The sequence below is a fragment of the Hemitrygon akajei genome, chromosome 1 (assembly GCF_048418815.1).
Source record: "Hemitrygon akajei chromosome 1, sHemAka1.3, whole genome shotgun sequence".
In the NCBI taxonomy this organism is placed as follows: Eukaryota; Metazoa; Chordata; class Chondrichthyes; order Myliobatiformes; family Dasyatidae; genus Hemitrygon; species Hemitrygon akajei.
In genome coordinates, this window is record NC_133124.1 from 160,899,817 (window position 1) to 160,921,360 (window position 21,544).

Consider the following 21,544-nt stretch of genomic DNA (forward strand, 5'->3'; position numbering starts at 1 on the left):
TGGAGATATGGAGATACATAACAGTTTCAGAGGGGAGACACTGAAATACATCATACTGTCACAGTGTAGATACTGTGATACATCACACTGTCAGAGGGTAGATACTGAGATACATCACACTGTCAGAGGGGAGATACTGAGAAACATCATACTGTCAGAGTGTAGATACAGAGGTACATCACACTGTCAGAGGGGAGATACTGAGATACATCACACTGTCAGAGGGGAGATACTGAGATACATCACACTGTCACAGTATAGATACTGAGATACATCACACTGTCAGAGGGGAGATACTGAGATACATCATACTGTCAGAGGGGAGATACTGAGATACACCACACTGTCAGAGGCGAGATACTGAGATACACCACACTGTCAGAGGGGAGCTACTGGGATACATCACACTGTCAGAGCGGAGATACTGAGATACATCACACTGTCAGAGGGGAGATACTGGGATAAATCACACTGTCAGAGGGTTGATACTAGGAGACATCACACTGTCAGAGGGGAGGTACTGAGATACATCACACTGTCAGAGGGTAGATACAGAGATACATCACACTGTCAGAGGGGAGATACAGAGATACATCACACTGTCAGAGGGGAGCTACTGGGATACATCACACTGTCAGAGGGGAGATACTGAGATACATCACACTGTCAGAGGGGAGATACTGGGATAAATCACACTGTCAGAGGGTTGATACTAGGAGACATCACACTGTCAGAGGGGAGATACTGAGATACATCACACTGTCAGAGGGGAGATACTGAGATACACCACACTGTCAGAGGGGAGATACTGAGATACATCACACTGTCAGAAGGGAGATACTGGTAGACATCACACTGTCAGAGGGGAGATACTGAGATACATCACACTGTCAGAGGGGAGATACTGAGAGAAATCACACTGGCAGAGGGGAGATACTGAGGAACATCACACTGTCAGAGGGGAGATACTGAGATACATCACATTGTCAGAGGGGAGATACTGAGGGTCATCACAATGTCAGGTGGAGATACTGGGATAAATCACACTGTCAGAGGTTTGATACTGGGAGTCATCACACTGTCAGAGGGGAGATACTGGGATAAATCACACTGTCAGAGGGGATATACTGAGATACATCACACTGTCAGAGTGGAGATACTGAGACACATCACACTGTCAGAGGGGAGGTACTGAGATACATCACACTGTCAGAGGGGAGATACTGAGATACACCACACTGTCAGAGGGGAGATACTGGGAGACATCACACTGTCAGAGGGGAGATACTGAGAGACATCACACTATCAGAGGTGATCTACTGAGTTGCATCACACACTAAGAGGGTAGATACAGAGATACATCACACTGTCAGAGGGGAGATAGTGAGATACATCACACTGTCAGATGGGAGATACTGAGATACATCACACTGTCAGAGGAGAGATATGGAGATACATAACAGTTTCAGAGGGGAGACACTGAAATACATCATACTGTCACAGTGTAGATACTGAGATACATCACACTGTCACAGTATAGATACTGAGATACATCACACTGTCAGAGGGGAGATACTGAGAAACATCATACTGTCAGAGGAGAGATACTGAGATACATCACACTATCAGAGTGGAGATACTGGGATACATCACACTGTCAGAGGGGAGGTACTGAGATACATCACACTGTCAGAGGGGAGATACTGGGATACATCACACTGTCAGAGGGGAGATACTGAGATACATCACACTGTCAGAGGGGAGATACTGAGATACATCACACTGTCAGAGGGGAGATACTGAGATACATCACACTATCAGAGTGGAGATACTGAGACACATCACACTGTCAGAGGGGAGGTACTGAGATACATCACACTGTCAGAGGGGAGATACTGGGATACATCACACTGTCAGAGGGGAGATACTGAGATACATCTCACTGTCAGAGGGGAGATACTGAGATACACCACACTGTCAGAGGGGAGATACTGGGATACATCACACTGTCAGAGGGGAGATACTGAGATACATCACACTGTCAGAGGGGAGATACTGGGATACATCACACTGTCAGAGGGGAGATACTGAGATACATCGCACTGTCAGAGGGGAGATACTGGGATACATCACACTGTCAGAGGGGAGATACTGGGATAAATCACACTGTCAGAGGGTTGATACTAGGAGACATCACATTGTCAGAGGGGAGGTACTGAGATACATCACACTGTCAGAGGGGAGATACTGAGATACATCACACTGTCAGAAGGGAGATACTGGTAGACATCACACTGTCAGAGGGGAGATACTGAGGTACATCACACTGTCAGAGGGGAGATAATGAGAGAAATCACACTGGCAGATGGGAGATATGGAGATACATAACAGTTTCAGAGGGGAGACACTGAAATACATCATACTGTCACAGTGTAGATACAGAGATACATCACACTGTCAGAGGGTAGATACTGAGATACATCACACTGTCAGAGGGTAGATACTGAGATACATCACACTGTCAGAGGGGAGATACTGAGAAACATCATACTGTCAGAGGGTAGATACAGAGATACATCACACTGTCAGAGGGGAGATACTGAGATACATCACACTGTCGGAGTGGAGATACAGAGACACATCACACTGTCAGAGGGGAGGTACTGAGATACATCACACTGTCAGAGGGGAGATACTGAGATACATCACACTGTCAGAGGGGAGATACTGAGATACACCATACTGTCAGAGGCGAGATACTGAGATACACCAGACTGTCAGAGCCGAGATACTGAGATACACCACACTGTCAGAGGGGAGGTACTGAGATACATCACACTGTCAGAGGGGAGATACTGAGGGAATATTGCTCTCTGAGAGGAGATATTCTGAGTGAACACTGGTGTGTTAGAGGTGAAGTTCTCCTGACCCAGTACTGAAGGACATTTAAGTGAGGGTCGAATTGCCAGCCCGTCTTTCCGAACGATCCTCCCTGCTACTCGTTACTCTGCTGCTCTGACACCACCATGCATCATTTGCTCTGCCTCATGGACAGTTTCCAGCCCTTTCACTGGTACAGCTACCCTCAGACTGGTTTCTCCAGCTGTGCAGCAATGTCTCATTAGTGACAATAGGATGTATCGACCTGACATCTGGAATGAATCCACAGTGGGGACCTGAGGCTGGTGCTGAGGGTGTGGCTGATCAGTGGTGAAAGATGTTCCTTTTCTCCTCTGTGCAGTGTCGGAAGAGCGGAGAGCTAACACTCCACCAGATGTGACCGTGCAGAGGGGTTTGTGTGCCCGGATTCCGTGCCACTACAGTTCTCTATTGCACGAGGACAATAAAACCTGGGTTGGAATCTGGATGAAAGATGAGTGTCGGTCTCAAACTGTCACTGCCCACTCCAAGAATCACGGTCAGATATCCCCGATGTTTCAACATCGCACCCGGCTATCCGGAAAACTGAAAGATGGCGACTGTTCCCTGGTTATAGACAACATCATGCAGGAAGATGATGGATATTATTACTTCAAAATTGCATCTGAAACCGTGGATCGACATAGCTATCTGCTTACAGCACAGCTACATGTCACTGATGAATGTCTGGTATAATTTTCCATCAATTTGGGAAATATGATAAACTGCTGTAACATCTATCACACCTTTGTACAGATCATTACGAACCTATTTTAAAGGGTCATTGAAGGGTTAATGAACATTGTGTCCATTCTGCTGTGGACAGTGATTAGGGCAGAATCCTGCCAGTCACAAACCAGTGTTACCGACCTGCTCACCCAGCAGTATCAAAGGTGCTGAGCGTGAATGTGCTTTGAGCAGAGGGAGAGAATCTGTCAGGCTTGTTCCTCCAAACCAGCAGTCATTTATTACTCATTACGTTTATCTAAAAGGATCCCTCTCTCTGTGTTAGATTTCACAGATAAGCCCTCGATATTCCCTGCTGAAATGGTTGCAGGAAAACCAGTGAACATAAGGTGCACCTTCAACATCTCGTGTGGTGGATCGACACCCAGCTTCACCTGGATCACGCCCTCGAATGTATCGTGGTTAAACTCGAGCAGTGTAACCGAGCGGGCTGACACTCTGACATATACATCTGTTCTGACCTTCACCCCAGCGCTCACACTCCACGGGCAAAATCTCACCTGCAGATTCAAATACATATCTGTTTCATCGGAGCAGACAGTCACATTAACCGTGCGGTGTAAGTATGGACAGCATTCAGTGACATCTTAACATAATGCAACAATTCCTCTGCACTGTCCCTCTGTTAGTGTAGTTATTGCTCCCCCAGATACACAGTCCCCTATCAGTACTGCCCCATCAAACCGTTCCGAGTTTACTGATCCTCTGCACACACTGTTCAGACAGTATCCCAGGGCAGATTCTCAGCGCTCCCTCAGTACTACCTGTTGTTCTCTATTGTTACTGCTGCTCTCACCAGACAGTACTCTATCTGTACCTCAGTGCTGGACTCTATTCGCACTACTTTTCACCTTACTTGCCAATGCAACCTCATTTCTTATTTTAGCTTTTCTAATTTCTTTCTTAAGATTCTTTTTACATTCTTTATATTCCTCGAGCACCTGATTTACTCCTTGCTGCCTATATTTATTGTAGATCTCTCTCTTTTACTGAACCAAGTTTCCAATATCCCTTGAAAACCATGGCTCTCTCAAACTTTTAACCTTTCCTTTCAACCTAACAGGAACATAAAGATTCAGTACCCTCAAAATTTCACCTTTAAATGACCTCCATTTCACTATTATATCCATCACATAAAACAAATTGTCCCAATCCACTCCTTCTAAATCCTTTCGCATCTCCTCAAAGTTAGCCTTTCTCCAATAAAAAACTCCACCCTGGGTCCAGTCCTATCCTTCTCCATAATTATATTGAAACTAATGGTATTGTAATCACTGGACCTGAAGTGCTCCCCAACACATACCTCTGTCACCTGACCTATCTCATTCCCTAACAGTAGACCCAACACTGCCCCTTCTCTAGTTGGTACCTCTATGTATTGCTGCAAAAAACTATCCTGCAAACATTTTACAAACTCCAAACCATTCTTTTACAGAATGGAAAAAATTAAAATCTCCCACAATCACAACCCTGTGCTTACAACAAATATCTGCTTTCTCCTTACAAATTTGCTCCTCCAATTCTCGCTCCCCATTAGGTGGTCTATAATACACCCCTATAAGTGTTAATACATCTTTCCCATTCCTCAATTCCACCCAAATAGTCTCCCTAAACGAGCCCTCTAATCTATCCTGCCAGAGCACCGCTGTAATATTTTCTCTGACAAGCAATGCAACACCTCCCCCTCTTGACCCTCCAATTCTATCACACCTGAAGCAATGAAATCCAGGAATATTTAGTTGCCAATCACACCCCTCCTGCAACTATGTTTCACTAATAGCTACAACCTCATATTTCCAGGTATCAATCCATGCTCTAAGCTCATCCACCTTTATTACAACACTCCTAGCACTAAAATAAATGCATTTAAGAAATTCTCCACCTCTTCCTCTCTGTTTATCCCTAACGGTGCAAACAACTTTACTATCTTCTTTTTCTTCCTTCTCCTATACATCTGTTCCTACACTTTGGTTCCCCTTCCCCTTGTATCTAGTTTAAATCCACTGGAGCCTCTCTAGCAAACCTACCTGCAAGAATATTTGTCCCCCTCCAGTTCAGATGTAAACAGAATTATATGAAAGATGTTAACAAAATAGAGAGAGTACAGAGAAGATTTCCTAGAATGTTACCTGGGTTTCAGCACCTAAGTTACAGGGAAAGGTTGAACAAGTTAGGTCTTTATTCTTTGGAGCATAGAAGGTTGAGGGGGGACTTGGTAGAGGTATTTAAAATTATGAGGGGGATAGAAAGATTTGTCATGGATAGGCTTTTTCCATTGAGAGTAGGGGAGATTGAAACAAGAGGACATGAGTTGAGAGTTAGGGGGCAAAGGTTTAGGGGTAACACGAGGGGGAATTTCTTTACTCAGAGAGTGGTAGCTGTGTGGAACAAGCTTCCAGTAGAAGTGGTAGAGGCAGGTTCGGTATTGTCATTTAAAGTAAAATTGGATAGGTATATGGACAGGAAAGGAATGGAGGGTTATGGGCTGAGTGCAGGTCGGTAGGACTAGGTGAGAGTAAGCGTTCGGCATGGGCTAGAAGGGCCGAGATGGGCTGTTTCCATGCAGTAATTGATATATGGTTATATACTGCTGCTCTCACTGTGCAGAGCTGCCCCAGTGCTACAGTGCTGTACCACACTGGTACTGCTGCTCTCACTGTGCAGAGCTGCCCCAGTGCTACAGTGCTGTACCACACTGGTACTGCTGCTCTCACTGTGCAGAGCTGCCCCAGTGCTACAGTGCTGTACCCCACTGGTACTGATGCTCTCACTGTGCAGAGCTGCCCCAGTGCTACAGTGCTGTACCCCACTGGTACTGCTGCTCTCACTGTGCAGAGCTGCCCCAGTGCTGCCGCTTCACATCATGTAGTCGTCTCTGGGCACCGCTCGTCCCACTGCAGCACTTCCTTGGCACTGGCCGTCACATAGTTGAGAATTCCCTCACATTGAACCAACAAGGGAATTGCCACAAGTAATTGTTCTCTCATTCTTAGCTCCTCCAACGGTGGATACGCTGGTTGTCTCACTGGCCGCTGCAGGAGTTGTTGTAGCCCTGTTCATCTTGGTGACTCTGACTTGGTTCGTTCTTCAGTCCCGACGTAGAACTAACAGGTGAGTGTTAGTTCAGAAGACAATAAATATCCCCATTTACCAGATCTCCAGTGCCCAAGACCATCTTTTCTCCTCAATCTCAGCTTCTGAGCAATCACCTGAATATTATTGTTCTGCCAGTGGTAGCAATGCCTTCAGTCTCGGTCTAGAGATCTGGAATTCCTCTTCTGATAGACTCTCACCATCTGCACACAGCACTACTCCACCCATTACTAAACATCCCCCTGGAGTATATAATTGATGCCACCTGGGATACCCTTCAATATCTGTTAAGTACTCTGACATTCAACACACCTCACACTCCTACAGCATGGCACTATAGTCCCCAGGCTCCCTCACCAAGAGTGGGAACCAAGCTCCTATGATCCTTATAACACCCTGGGACATTGTACCCATGTTCAATATAACACACTGGGGCCAACGGCTCTTGATCCATATAACGCACTGGGACATCAGTACAGGGGTTCCTATAATACACTGGGGCCAAAGGCTCTTGATCCTTATAACACCCTGGGACATTGTACCCATGTTCAATATAACACACTGGGGCCAAAGGCTCTTGATCCTTATAACACACTGGGGTCTCAGTACAGGGGTTCCTATAATACACTGGGGCCAAAGGCTCTTGATCCTTATAACACACTGGGACATCAGTACAGGGGTTCCTATAACACACCGGACCCCTGACCGAGGAGTCCACAAAACACTGTGATCCCTGTAACAAACTGGGCCCCCACTCCCATGTTCACTAAAACATATTTGGCACTTGTTCTTGTGATGCACTGGAACTTGTTTCTCGTGATCCCTATGCAACTGGGATGTGTTTTTCATGATCCCTATAACACACTGGGACGTGTTTCTCGTGATCCCCATAACACACTGGGAAGTGTTTCTCGTCATCCCTATAACACACTGGGAAGTGTTTCTCATGATCACTATGCACACTGGGACGTGTTTCTCGTGATCACTATGAATACTGGGACATGATTCTCATGATCCCTACAACACACCGGGACGTGTTCCTCGTGATCACTATAACACACTGGGACATGTTTCTCATCATCCCCATAACACACTGGGACGTGTTTCTCATCATCCCTATAATAAACTGGGACATGTTTCTCGTGATCCCTATAACACACTGGGATGTGTTTCTCATGATCCCTATAACACACTGGGAAGTGTTTCTCGTGATCCCTACAAAAACACTGGCACATGTTTCTCGTGATCCCTATAACACACTGGGACGTGTCTCTCATGATACCTACAACACACAGGAACATAATTCCCATGACCCCTACAAGACACTGGGACGTGTTTATTGTGATCTCGTTATTGTGACTGGGACATGATTCTCGTTATCCCTATGCACACCAGGACATGTTTCTCGTGATCCCTATAACACACTAGGAGATGTTTCTCGTGATCCCTATGCACACTTGCACGTGTTTCTCATGATCACCATAACACACTGGGACATGTTTCTAGTAATCCCTATTACCCACTTGCAGGTGTTTCTAGTTATCCCTATAACGCACTGGGACATGTTTCTCGTAATCCCTATGCACACTAACACGTGTTTCTCGTAATCCCTATAACACAATGGGACGTGTTTCTCGTGATCACTATAACACACTGGGACGTGTTTCTAGTAATCCCTATAACACACTGGGACGTCTTTCTAGTTATCCCTATAACACACTGGGACATGTTTCTCGTGATCCCTATAACAAACTGGGAGATGTTCCTCGTGATTCCTATGCACACTGGGAAGTGTTTCTCTTGATCACTATGCACACTTGCACATGTTTCTCGTCATCCCTATAACACAATGGGACGTGTTTCTACTTATCCCTATAACACACTGGGACGTGTTTCTCCTGATCACTATAACACACTGGGAAGTGTTTCTAGTAATCCTTATAACACACTGGGTCGTGTTTCTAGTTATCCCTATAACACACTGGGACATGTTTCTCGTGATCCCTATAATGCACTGCGACTTCTTTATCGTTGTCCGTATGCAGACTGGGACATGTTTCTCGTGATCACTATTACACAATGGGACGTGTTTCTAGTAATCCCTATAACACACTGGGACGTCTTTCTAGTTATCCCTATAACACACTGGGACATGTTTCTCGTGATCCCTATAACAAACTGGGAGATGTTCCTCGTGATTCCTATGCACACTGGGAAGTGTTTCTCTTGATCACTATGCACACTTGCACATGTTTCTCGTCATCCCTATAACACAATGGGACGTGTTTCTACTTATCCCTATAACACACTGGGACGTGTTTCTCCTGATCACTATAACACACTGGGAAGTGTTTCTAGTAATCCTTATAACACACTGGGTCGTGTTTCTAGTTATCCCTATAACACACTGGGACATGTTTCTCGTGATCCCTATAATGCACTGCGACTTCTTTATCGTTGTCCGTATGCAGACTGGGACATGTTTCTCGTGATCACTATTACACAATGGGACATGTTTCTACTTATCCCTATAACACACTGGGACATGTTTCTCGTGATCACTATGCACACTGCTACATGATTCCCATGACCCCTAATAGACACTGGGACGTGTTTATAGTGATCCCTATAACACACTGGGACATGATCCTCGTTATCCCTATGCACATTGGGAGGTGTTTCTCGTGATCCCTATAACACACTGGCACGTGTTTCTAGTGATCCCTATAACACAGTGGGAAATATTTCTCATGATCCCTATAACACACTGGGACATGTTTCTCGTGATCACTATAACACACTGGGATGTGTTTCTATTAATCCTTATAACACACTGGGACATGTTTCTAGTTATCCCTATAACACAATGGGACATGTTTCTCGTGATCCCTATAATGAACTGGGACTTCTTTATCGTTGTCCGTATGCACACTGGGACATGTTACTCGTGATCCCTATAACAAACTGGGAGATGTTTCACGTGATCCCTATACACACTAGGAAGTTTTTCTCTTGATCCCTATGGACACTTGCACATGTTTCTCGTAATCCCTATAACACAATGGGACGTGTTTCTACTTATCCCTATAACACACTGGGAGATGTTTCTCGTGATCCCTATGCACACTGGGACGTGTTTCTCGTGATCCCTATGCACACTTGCACGTGTTTCTCGTGATCCCTATGCACACTTGCACGTGTTTCTCATGATCACCATAACACACTGGGAAGTGTTTCTAATAATCCCTATAACACACTTGCACGTGTTTATAGTTATCCCTATAACGCACTGGGGCATGTTTCTCGTAATCCCTATGCACACTAGCATGTGCTTCTCGTAATCCCTATAACACAATGGGATGTGTTTCTCGTGATCCCATTAACAAACTTGGAGATGTTTCTCGTGATCCCTATAACGCACTGGGGCATGTTTCTCGTAATCCCTATGCACACTAGCACGTGCTTCTCATAATCCCTATAACACAATGGGACGTGTTTCTACTTATCCCTATAACACACTGGGAGATGTTTCTCGTGATCCCTATGCACACTGGGACGTGCTTCTCGTGATCCCTATGCACACTTGCACGTGTTTCTCATGATCACCATAACACACTGGGAAGTGTTTCTAATAATCCCTATAACACCATTGCACGTGTTTCTAGTTATCCCTATAACGCACTGGGGCATGTTTCTCGTAATCCCTATGCACACTAGCACGTGCTTCTCGTAATCCCTATAACACAATGGGATGTGTTTCTCGTGATCCCATTAACAAACTGGGAGATGTTTCGCGTGATCCCTATGCACACTGGGAAGTGTTTCTCTTGATCCCTATGCACACTTGCACATGTTTCTCATAATCCCTATAACACAATGGGACGTGTTTCTCGTGATCCCTATAACACACTGGGACGTGTTTCTCGTGATCCCTACAACACACTGGCATGTGTTTCTCGTGATCCCTATAACACACTGGGACGTGTTTCTCGTGATCCTTATAACACACTGGGAAGTTTTTCTCGTGATCCCTACAAATACACAGGCACATGTTTCTCGTGATCCCTATAACACACTGGGACGTGTTTCTCGTGATCACTATGCACACTGCTACATGATTCCCATGACCCCTACAAGACACTGGAACGTGTTTATTGTGATCCCTATAACACACTGGGACATGATTCTCGTCATCCCTATGCACACTAGGACATGTTTCTCGTGATCCCTATAACACACTGGGAGATGTTTCTCGTGATCCCTATGCACACTTGCACGTGTTTCTCATGATCACCATAACACACTGGGACGTGTTTCAAGTAATCCCTATAACGCACTGGGAAATGTTTCTCGTAATCCCTATGCACACTAGCACGTGTTCCTCGTAATCCCTATAACACAATGGGACGTGTTTCTCGTGATCACTGTAACACACTGGGACGTGTTTCTAGTAATCCCTATAACACACTGGGACATGTTTCTCCTGATCCCTATAACAAACTGGGAGATGTTTCTCGTGATCCCTACGCACACAGAGAAGTGTTTCTCTTGATCCCTATGCACACTTGCACATGTTTCTCTTCATCCCTATTACACAATGGGACGTGTTTCTACTTATCCCCATAACACACTTGGACGTGTTTCTCCTGATCACTATGCACACTGCTATATGATTCCCATGACCCCTAATAGACACTGGGACGTGTTTCTTGTGATCCCTATAACACACTGGGACATGATTCTCGTCATCCCTATGCACATTGGGAGGTGTTTCTCGTGATCCCTATAACACACTGGCACGTGTTTCTAGTGATCCCTATAACACACTGGCACATGTTTCTCGTGATCAATATAACACACTGGGAAGTGTTTCTCGTGATCCCTACATCACTGGCACATGTTTCTCGTGATCCATATAACACACTGGGACGTGTTTCTCATGATCCCTACAACACACTGGCATGTGTTTCTCGTGATCCCTATAACACACTGGGACGTGTTTCTCGTGATCCATATAACACACTGGGAAGTGTTTCTCGTGATCCCTACAAATACACTGGCACATGTTTCTCGTGATCCCTATAACACACTGGGACGTGTTTCTCGTGATCCGTATAAAACACTGGGACGTGTTTCTCGTGATCACTATGCACACTGCTACATGATTCCCATGACCCCTACAAGACACTGGAACGTGTTTATTGTGATCCCTATAACACACTGGGACATGATTCTCGTCATCCCTATGCACACTAGGACATGTTTCTCATGATCCCTATAACACAATGGGAGATGTTTCTCGTGATCCCTATGCACACTTGCACGTGTTTCTCATGATCACCATAACACACTGGGACGTGTTTCTAGTAATCCCTATAACGCACTGGGAAATGTTTCTCGTAATCCCTATGCACACTAGCATGTGTTTCTCGTAATCCCTATAACACAATCGGACATGTTTCTCGTGATCACTATAACACACTGGGATGTGTTTCTATTAATCCTTTTAACACACTGGGTCGTGTTTCTAGTTATCCCTATAACACAATGGGACATGTTTCTCGTGATCCCTATAATGAACTGGGACTTCTTTATCGTTGTCCGTATGCACACTGGGACATGTTACTCGTGATCCCTATAACAAACTGGGAGATGTTTCTCGTGATCCCTATGCACACTAGGAAGTTTTTCTCTTGATCCCTATGCACACTTGCACGTGTTTCTCATGATCACCATAACATACTGGGAAGTGTTTCTAATAATCCCTATAACACACTTGCACGTGTTTATAGTTATCCCTATAACGCACTGGGGCATGTTTCTCGTAATCCCTATGCACACTAGCACGTGCTTCTCGTAATCACTATAACACAATGGGATGTGTTTCTCGTGATCCCATTAACAAACTGGGAGATGTTTCGCGTGATCCCTATGCACACTGGGAAGTGTTTCTCTTGATCCCTATGCACACTTGCACATGTTTCTCGTAATCCCTATAACACAATGGGACGTGTTTCTCGTGATCCCTATAACACACTGGGACGTGTTTCTCGTGATCCCTACAACACACTGGCACGTGTTTCTCGTGATCCCTATAACACACTGGGACGTGTTTCTCGTGATCCCTATAACACACTGGGACGTGTTTCTCGTAATCCCTATGCACACTAGCACGTGTTCCTCGTAATCCCTATAACACAATGGGACGTGTTTCTCGTGATCACTGTAACACACTGGGACGTGTTTCTAGTAATCCCTATAACACACTGGGTCGTCTTTCTAGTTATCCCTATAACACAATGGGACATGTTTCTCGTGATCCCATTAACAAACTGGGAGATGTTTCGCGTGATCCCTATGCACACTGGGAAGTGTTTCTCTTGATCCCTATGCACACTTGCACATGTTTCTCATAATCCCTATAACACATTGGGACGTGTTTCTCGTGATCCCTATAACACACTGGGACGTGTTTCTCGTGATCCCTACAACACACTGGCATGTGTTTCTCGTGATCCCTATAACACACTGGGACGTGTTTCTCGTGATCCTTATAACACACTGGGAAGTGTTTCTCGTGATCCCTAAAAATACACTGGCACATGTTTCTCATAATCCCTATAACACACTGGGACGTGTTTCTCGTGATCCCTACAACACACAGGCACATGTTTCTCGTGATCCCTATAAAACACTGGGACGTGTTTCTCGTGATCACTATGCACACTGCTACATGATTCCCATGACCCCTACAAGACACTGGAACGTGTTTATTGTGATCCCTATAACACACTGGGACATGATTCTCGTCATCCCTATGCACACTAGGACATGTTTCTCGTGATCCCTATAACTAACTGGGAGATGTTTCTCGTGATCCCTAGGCACACTTGCACGTGTTTCTCATGATCACCATAACACACTGGGACGTGTTTCTAGTAATCCCTATGACACACTTGCAGGTGTTTCTAGTTATCCCTATAACGCACTGGGAAATGTTTCTCGTAATCCCTATGCACACTAACACGTGTTTCTCGTAATCCCTATAACACAATGGGACGTGTTTTTCGTGATCACTGTAACACACTGGGACGTGTTTCTAGTAATCCCTATAACACACTGGGACATGTTTCTCCTGATCCCTATAACAAACTGGGAGATGTTTCTCGTGATCCCTATGCACACAGAGAAGTGTTTCTCTTGATCCCTATGCACACTTGCACATGTTTCTCGTCATCCCTATTACACAATGGGACATGTTTCTACTTATCCCCATAACACACTGGGACATGTTTCTCCTGATCACTATGCACACTGCTACATGATTCCCATGACCCCTAATAGACACTGGGACGTGTTTATAGTGATCCCTATAACACACTGGGACATGATTCTCGTTATCCCTATGCACTTTGGGAGGTGTTTCTCGTGATCCCTATAACACACTGGCACATGTTTCTAGTGATCCCTATAACACAGTGGGAAATATTTCTCGTGATCCCTATAACACACTGGGACATGTTTCTCGTGATCCCTATAACACACTGGCACATGTTTCTCGTGATCCCTATAACACACTGGGACATGTTTCTCGTGATCCCTATAACACACTGGCACATGTTTCTCGTGATCCCTATAACACACTGGGATGTGTTTCTCGTGATCCTTATAACATCCTGGGAAGTGTTTCTCGTGATCCCTATAACACACTGGCACTTGTTTCTCGTGATCAATATAACACACTGGGAAGTGTTTCTCGTGATCCCTATAACACACTGGGACGTGATTCTCGTGATCCCTACAACACACAGGCACACGTTTCTCGTGATATGTATAAAACACTGGGACGTGTTTCTCGTGATCACTATGCACACTGCTACATGATTCCCATGACCCCTACAAGACACTGGAACGTGTTTATTGTGATCCCTATAACACACTGGGACATGATTCTCATCATCCCTATGCACACTAGGACATGTTTCTCGTGATCCCTATAACACACTGGGAGATGTTTCTCGTGATCCCTATGCACACTTGCACGTGTTTCTCATGATCACCATAACACACTGGGACGTGTTTCTAGTAATCCCTATAACGCACTGGGAAATGTTTCTCGTAATCCCTATGCACACTAGCATGTGTTTCTCGTAATCCCTATAACACAATCGGACGTGTTTCTCGTGATCACTATAACACTGGGATATGTTTCTATTAATCCTTATAACACACTGGGTCGTGTTTCTAGTTATCCCTATAACACAATGGGACATGTTTCTCGTGATCCCTATAATGAACTGGGACTTCTTTATCGTTGTCCGTATGCACACTGGGACATGTTACTCGTGATCCCTATAACAAACTGGGAGATCTTTCTCGTGATTCCTATGCACACTAGGAAGTTTTTCTCTTGATCCCTATACACACTTGCACGTGTTTCTCATGATCACCATAACATACTGGGAAGTGTTTCTAATAATCCCTATAACACACTTGCACATGTTTATAGTTATCCCTATAACGCACTGGGGCATGTTTCTCGTAATCCCTATGCACACTAGCACGTGCTTCTCGTAATCACTATAACACAATGGGACGTGTTTCTCGTGATCCCTATAACACACTGGGACGTGTTTCTCGTGATCCCTATAACACACTGGGAGATGTTTCTCGTGATCCCTATGCACACTGGGACGTGTTTCTCATAATCCCTATGCACACTAGCACGTGTTTCTCGTAATCCCTATAACACAATGGGATGTGTTTCTCGTGATCACTGTAACACACTGGGACGTGTTTCTAGTAATCCCTATAACACACTGGGTCGTCTTTCTAGTTATCCCTATAACACACTGGGACATGTTTCTCGTGATCCCTATAACAAACTGGGAGATGTTTCTCGTGATCCCTATGCACACAGAGAAGTGTTTCTCTTGATCCCTATGCACACTTGCACATGTTTCTCGTCATCCCTATTACACAATGGGACGTGTTTCTACTTATCCCCATAACACACTTGGACGTGTTTCTCCTGATCACTATGCACACTGCTACATGATTCCCATGACCCCTAATAGACACTGGGACGTGTTTATATTGATCCCTATAACACACTGGGACATGATTCTCGTCATCCCTATGCACATTGGGAGGTGTTTCTCGTGATCCCTATAACACACTGGCACGTGTTTCTAGTGATCCCTATAACACACTGGCACATGTTTCTCGTGATCAATATAACACACTGGGAAGTGTTTCTCGTGATCCCTACAACACTGGCACATGTTTCTCGTGTTCCATATAACACACTGGGACGTGTTTCTCGTGATCCCTACAACACACTGGCATGTGTTTCTCATGATCCCTATAACACACTGGGACGTGTTTCTCGTGATCCCTACAACACACTGGCATGTGTTTCTCGTGATCCCTATAACACACTGGCATGTGTTTCTCGTGATCCCTATAACACACTGGGACGTGTTTTTCGTGATCCTTATAACACACTGGGAAGTGTTTCTCGTGATCCCTACAAATACACTGGCACATGTTTCTCGTGATCCCTATAACACACTGGGACGTGTTTCTCGTGATCCCTACAACACACAGGCACATGTTTCTCGTGATCCGTATAAAACACTGGGACGTGTTTCTCGTGATCACTATGCACACTGCTACATGATTCCCATGACCCCTACAAGACACTGGAACGTGTTTATTGTGATCCCTATAACACACTGGGACATGATTCTCGTCATCCCTATGCACACTAGGACATCTTTCTCATGATCCCTATAACACAATGGGAGATGTTTCTCGTGATCCCTATGCACACTTGCACGTGTTTCTCATGATCACCATAACACACTGGGACGTGTTTCTAGTAATCCCTATAACGCACTGGGAAATGTTTCTCGTAATCCCTATGCACACTAGCATGTGTTTCTCGTAATCCCTATAACACAATCGGACATGTTTCTCGTGATCACTATAACACACTGGGATGTGTTTCTATTAATCCTTATAACACACTGGGTCGTGTTTCTAGTTATCCCTATAACACAATGGGACATGTTTCTCGTGATCCCTATAATGAACTGGGACTTCTTTATCGTTGTCCGTATGCACACTGGGACATGTTACTCGTGATCCCTATAACAAACTGGGAGATGTTTCTCGTGATTCCTATGCACACTAGGAAGTTTTTCTCTTGATCCCTATGCACACTTGCACGTGTTTCTCATGATCACCATAACATACTGGGAAGTGTTTCTAATAATCCCTATAACACACTTGCACGTGTTTATAGTTATCCCTATAACGCACTGGGGCATGTTTCTCGTAATCCCTATGCACACTAGCACGTGCTTCTCGTAATCACTATAACACAATGGGACGTGTTTCTCGTGATCCCTATAACACACTGTGACGTGTTTCTCGTGATCCCTATAACACACTGGGAGATGTTTCTCGTGATCCCTATGCACACTGGGACGTGTTTCTCATAATCCCTATGCACACTAGCACGTGTTTCTCGTAATCCCTATAACACAATGGGACGTGTTTCTCGTGATCACTGTAACACACTGGGACGTGTTTCTAGTAATCCCTATAACACACTGGGTCGTCTTTCTAGTTATCCCTATAACACACTGGGACATGTTTCTCGTGATCCCTATAACACACTGGGAGATGTTTCTCGTGATCCCTATGCACACTGGGACGTGTTTCTCATAATCCCTATGCACACTAGCACGTGTTCCTCGTAATCCCTATAACACAATGGGACGTGTTTCTCGTGATCACTGTAACACACTGGGACGTGTTTCTAGTAATCCCTATAACACACTGGGTCGTCTTTCTAGTTATCCCTATAACACAATGGGACATGTTTCTCGTGATCCCATTAACAAACTGGGAGATGTTTCGCGTGATCCCTATGCACACTGGGAAGTGTTTCTCTTGATCCCTATGCACACTTGCACATGTTTCTCATAATCCCTATAACACAATGGGACGTGTTTCTCGTGATCCCTATAACACACTGGGACGTGTTTCTCGTGATCCCTACAACACACTGGCATGTGTTTCTCGTGATCCCTATAACACACTGGGACGTGTTTCTCGTGATCCCTATAACACACTGGGACGTGTTTCTCATGATCCTTATAACACACTGGAACGTGTTTCTCATGATCCCTACAACACACTGGCATGTGTTTCTCGTGATCCCTATAACACACTGGGACGTGTTTCTCGTGATCCCTATGCACACTGGGAAGTTTTTCTCTTGATCCCTATGCACACTTGCACGTGTTTCTCATGATCACAATAACATACTGGGAAGTGTTTCTAATAATCCCTATAACACTCTTGCACGTGTTTATAGTTATCCCTATAATGCACTGGGGCATGTTTCTCGTAATCCCTATGCACACTAGCACGTGCTTCTCGTAATCACTATAACACAATGGGATGTGTTTCTCGTGATCCCATTAACAAACTGGGAGATGTTTTGCGTGATCCCTATGCACACTGGGAAGTGTTTCTCTTGATCCCTATGCACACTTGCACATGTTTCTCGTAATCCCTATAACACAATGGGACGTGTTTCTCGTGATCCCTATAACACACTGGGACGTGTTTCTCGTGATCCCTACTACACACTGGCACGTGTTTCTCGTGATCCCTAATACACACTGGGACGTGTTTCTCGTGATCCCTATAACACACTGGGACGTGTTTCTCGTAATCCCTATGCACACTAGCACGTGTTCCTCGTAATCCCTATAACACAATGGGACGTGTTTCTCGTGATCACTGTAACACACTGGGACGTGTTTCTAGTAATCCCTATAACACACTGGGTCGTCTTTCTAGTTATCCCTATAACACAATGGGACATGTTTCTCGTGATCCCATTAACAAACTGGGAGATGTTTCGCGTGATCCCTATGCACACTGGGAAGTGTTTCTCTTGATCCCTATGCACACTTGCACATGTTTCTCATAATCCCTATAACACAATGGGACGTGTTTCTCGTGATCCCTATAACACACTGGGACGTGTTTCTCGTGATCCCTACAACACACTGGCATGTGTTTCTCGTGATCCCTATAACACACTGGCACATGTTTCTCGTGATCCCTATAACACACTGGGACGTGTTTCTCGTGATCCCTACAACACACAGGCACATGTTTCTCGTGATCCCTATAAAACACTGGGACGTGTTTCTCGTGATCACTATGCACACTGCTACATGATTCCCATGACCCCTACAAGACACTGGAACGTGTTTATTGTGATCCCTATAACACACTGGGACATGATTCTCGTCATCCCTATGCACACTAGGACATGTTTCTCGTGATCCCTATAACTAACTGGGAGATGTTTCTCGTGATCCCTAGGCACACTTGCACGTGTTTCTCATGAACACCATAACACACTGGGACGTGTTTCTAGTAATCCCTATAACACACTTGCAGGTGTTTCTAGTTATCCCTATAACGCACTGGGAAATGTTTCTCGTAATCCCTATGCACACTATCACGTGTTTCTCGTAATCCCTATAACACAATGGGACGTGTTTTTCGTGATCACTGTAACACACTGGGATGTGTTTCTAGTAATCCCTATAACACACTGGGACATGTTTCTCCTGATCCCTATGCACTTTGGGAGGTGTTTCTCGTGATCCCTATAACACACTGGGACGTGTTTCTCGTGATCCTTATAACATCCTGGGAAGTGTTTCTCGTGATCCCTACAAATACACTGGCACATGTTTCTCGTGATCCCTATAACACACTGGGACGTGATTCTCGTGATCCGTACAACACACAGGCACATGTTTCTCGTGATCCGTATAAAACACTGGGACGTGTTTCTCGTGATCACTATGCACACTGCTACATGATTCCCATGACCCCTACAAGACACTGGAACGTGTTTATTGTGATCCCTATAACACACTGGGACATGATTCTCATTATCCCTATGCACACTAGGACATGTTTCTCGTGATCCCTATAACACACTGGGAGATGTTTCTCGTGATCCCTATGCACACTTGCACGTGTTTCTCATGATCACCATTAACACACTGGGACGTGTTTCTAGTAATCCCTATAACGCACTGGGAAATGTTTCTCGTAATCCCTATGCACACTAGCATGTGTTTCTCGTAATCCCTATAACACAATCGGACGTGTTTCTCGTGATCACTATAACACACTGGGATATGTTTCTATTAATCCTTATAACACACTGGGTCGTGTTTCTAGTTATCCCTATAACACAATGGGACATGTTTCTCGTGATCCCTATAATGAACTGGGACTTCTTTATCGTTGTCCGTATGCACACTGGGACATGTTACTCGTGATCCCTATAACAAACTGGGAGATGTTTCTCGTGATTCCTATGCACACTAGGAAGTTTTTCTCTTGATCCCTATGCACACTTGCACGTGTTTCTCATGATCACCATAACATACTGGGAAGTGTTTCTAATAATCCCTATAACACACTTGCACGTGTTTATAGTTATCCCTATAACGCACTGGGGCATGTTTCTCGTAATCCCTATGCACACTAGCACGTGCTTCTCGTAATCACTATAACACAATGGGACGTGTTTCTCGTGATCCCTATAACACACTGTGACGTGTTTCTCGTGATCCCTATAACACACTGGGAGATGTTTCTCGTGATCCCTATGCACACTGGGACGTGTTTCTCATAATCCCTATGCACACTAGCACGTGTTTCTCGTAATCCCTATAACACAATGGGACGTGTTTCTCGTGATCACTGTAACACACTGGGTCGTCTTTCTAGTTATCCCTATAACACACTGGGACGTGTTTCTCGTGATCCCTACTACACACTGGCACGTGTTTCTCGTGATCCCTAATACACACTGGGACGTGTTTCTCGTGATCCCTATAACACACTGGGACGTGTTTCTCGTAATCCCTATGCACACTAGCACGTGTTCCTCGTAATCCCTATAACACAATGGGACGTGTTTCTCGTGATCACTGTAACACACTGGGACGTGTTTCTAGTAATCCCTATAACACACTGGGTCGTCTTTCTAGTTATCCCTATAACACAATGGGACATGTTTCTCGTGATCCCATTAACAAACTGGGAGATGTTTCGCGTGATCCCTATGCACACTGGGAAGTGTTTCTCTTGATCCCTATGCACACTTGCACATGTTTCTCATAATCCCTATAACACAATGGGACGTGTTTCTCGTGATCCCTATAACACACTGGGACGTGTTTCTCGTGATCCCTACAACACACTTGCAGGTGTTTCTAGTTATCCCTATAACGCACTGGGAAATGTTTCTCGTAATCCCTATGCACACTATCACGTGTTTCTCGTAATCCCTATAACACAATGGGACGTGTTTTTCGTGATCACTGTAACACACTGGGACGTGTTTCTAGTAATCCCTATAACACACTGGGACATGTTTCTCCTGATCCCTATGCACTTTGGGAGGTGTTTCTCGTGATCCCTATAACACACTGGGACGTGTTTCTCGTGATCCTTATAACATCCTGGGAAGTGTTTCTCGTGATCCCTACAAATACACTGGCACATGTTTCTCGTGATCCCTATAACACACTGGGACGTGATTCTCGTGATCCGTACAACACACAGGCACATGTTTCTCGTGATCCGTATAAAACACTGGGACGTGTTTCTCGTGATCACTATGCACACTGCTACATGATTCCCATGACCCCTACAAGACACTGGA

At 44.9% G+C, this 21,544-nt stretch overlaps 1 protein-coding gene across 1 annotated transcript in view; it reads left to right on the forward strand.

The window, feature by feature from the left end:
- Positions 1 to 21,544, forward strand: part of LOC140734425 (myeloid cell surface antigen CD33-like) — a 609,813-nt gene that overhangs the window by 314,119 nt on the left and 274,150 nt on the right. The window contains exons 4-5 of the mRNA XM_073058385.1: positions 3,932 to 4,225; positions 6,660 to 6,777. Coding sequence (XP_072914486.1) covers positions 3,932 to 4,225; positions 6,660 to 6,777 — 412 coding nt within the window. The remainder of the gene's footprint in view (positions 1 to 3,931; positions 4,226 to 6,659; positions 6,778 to 21,544) is intronic.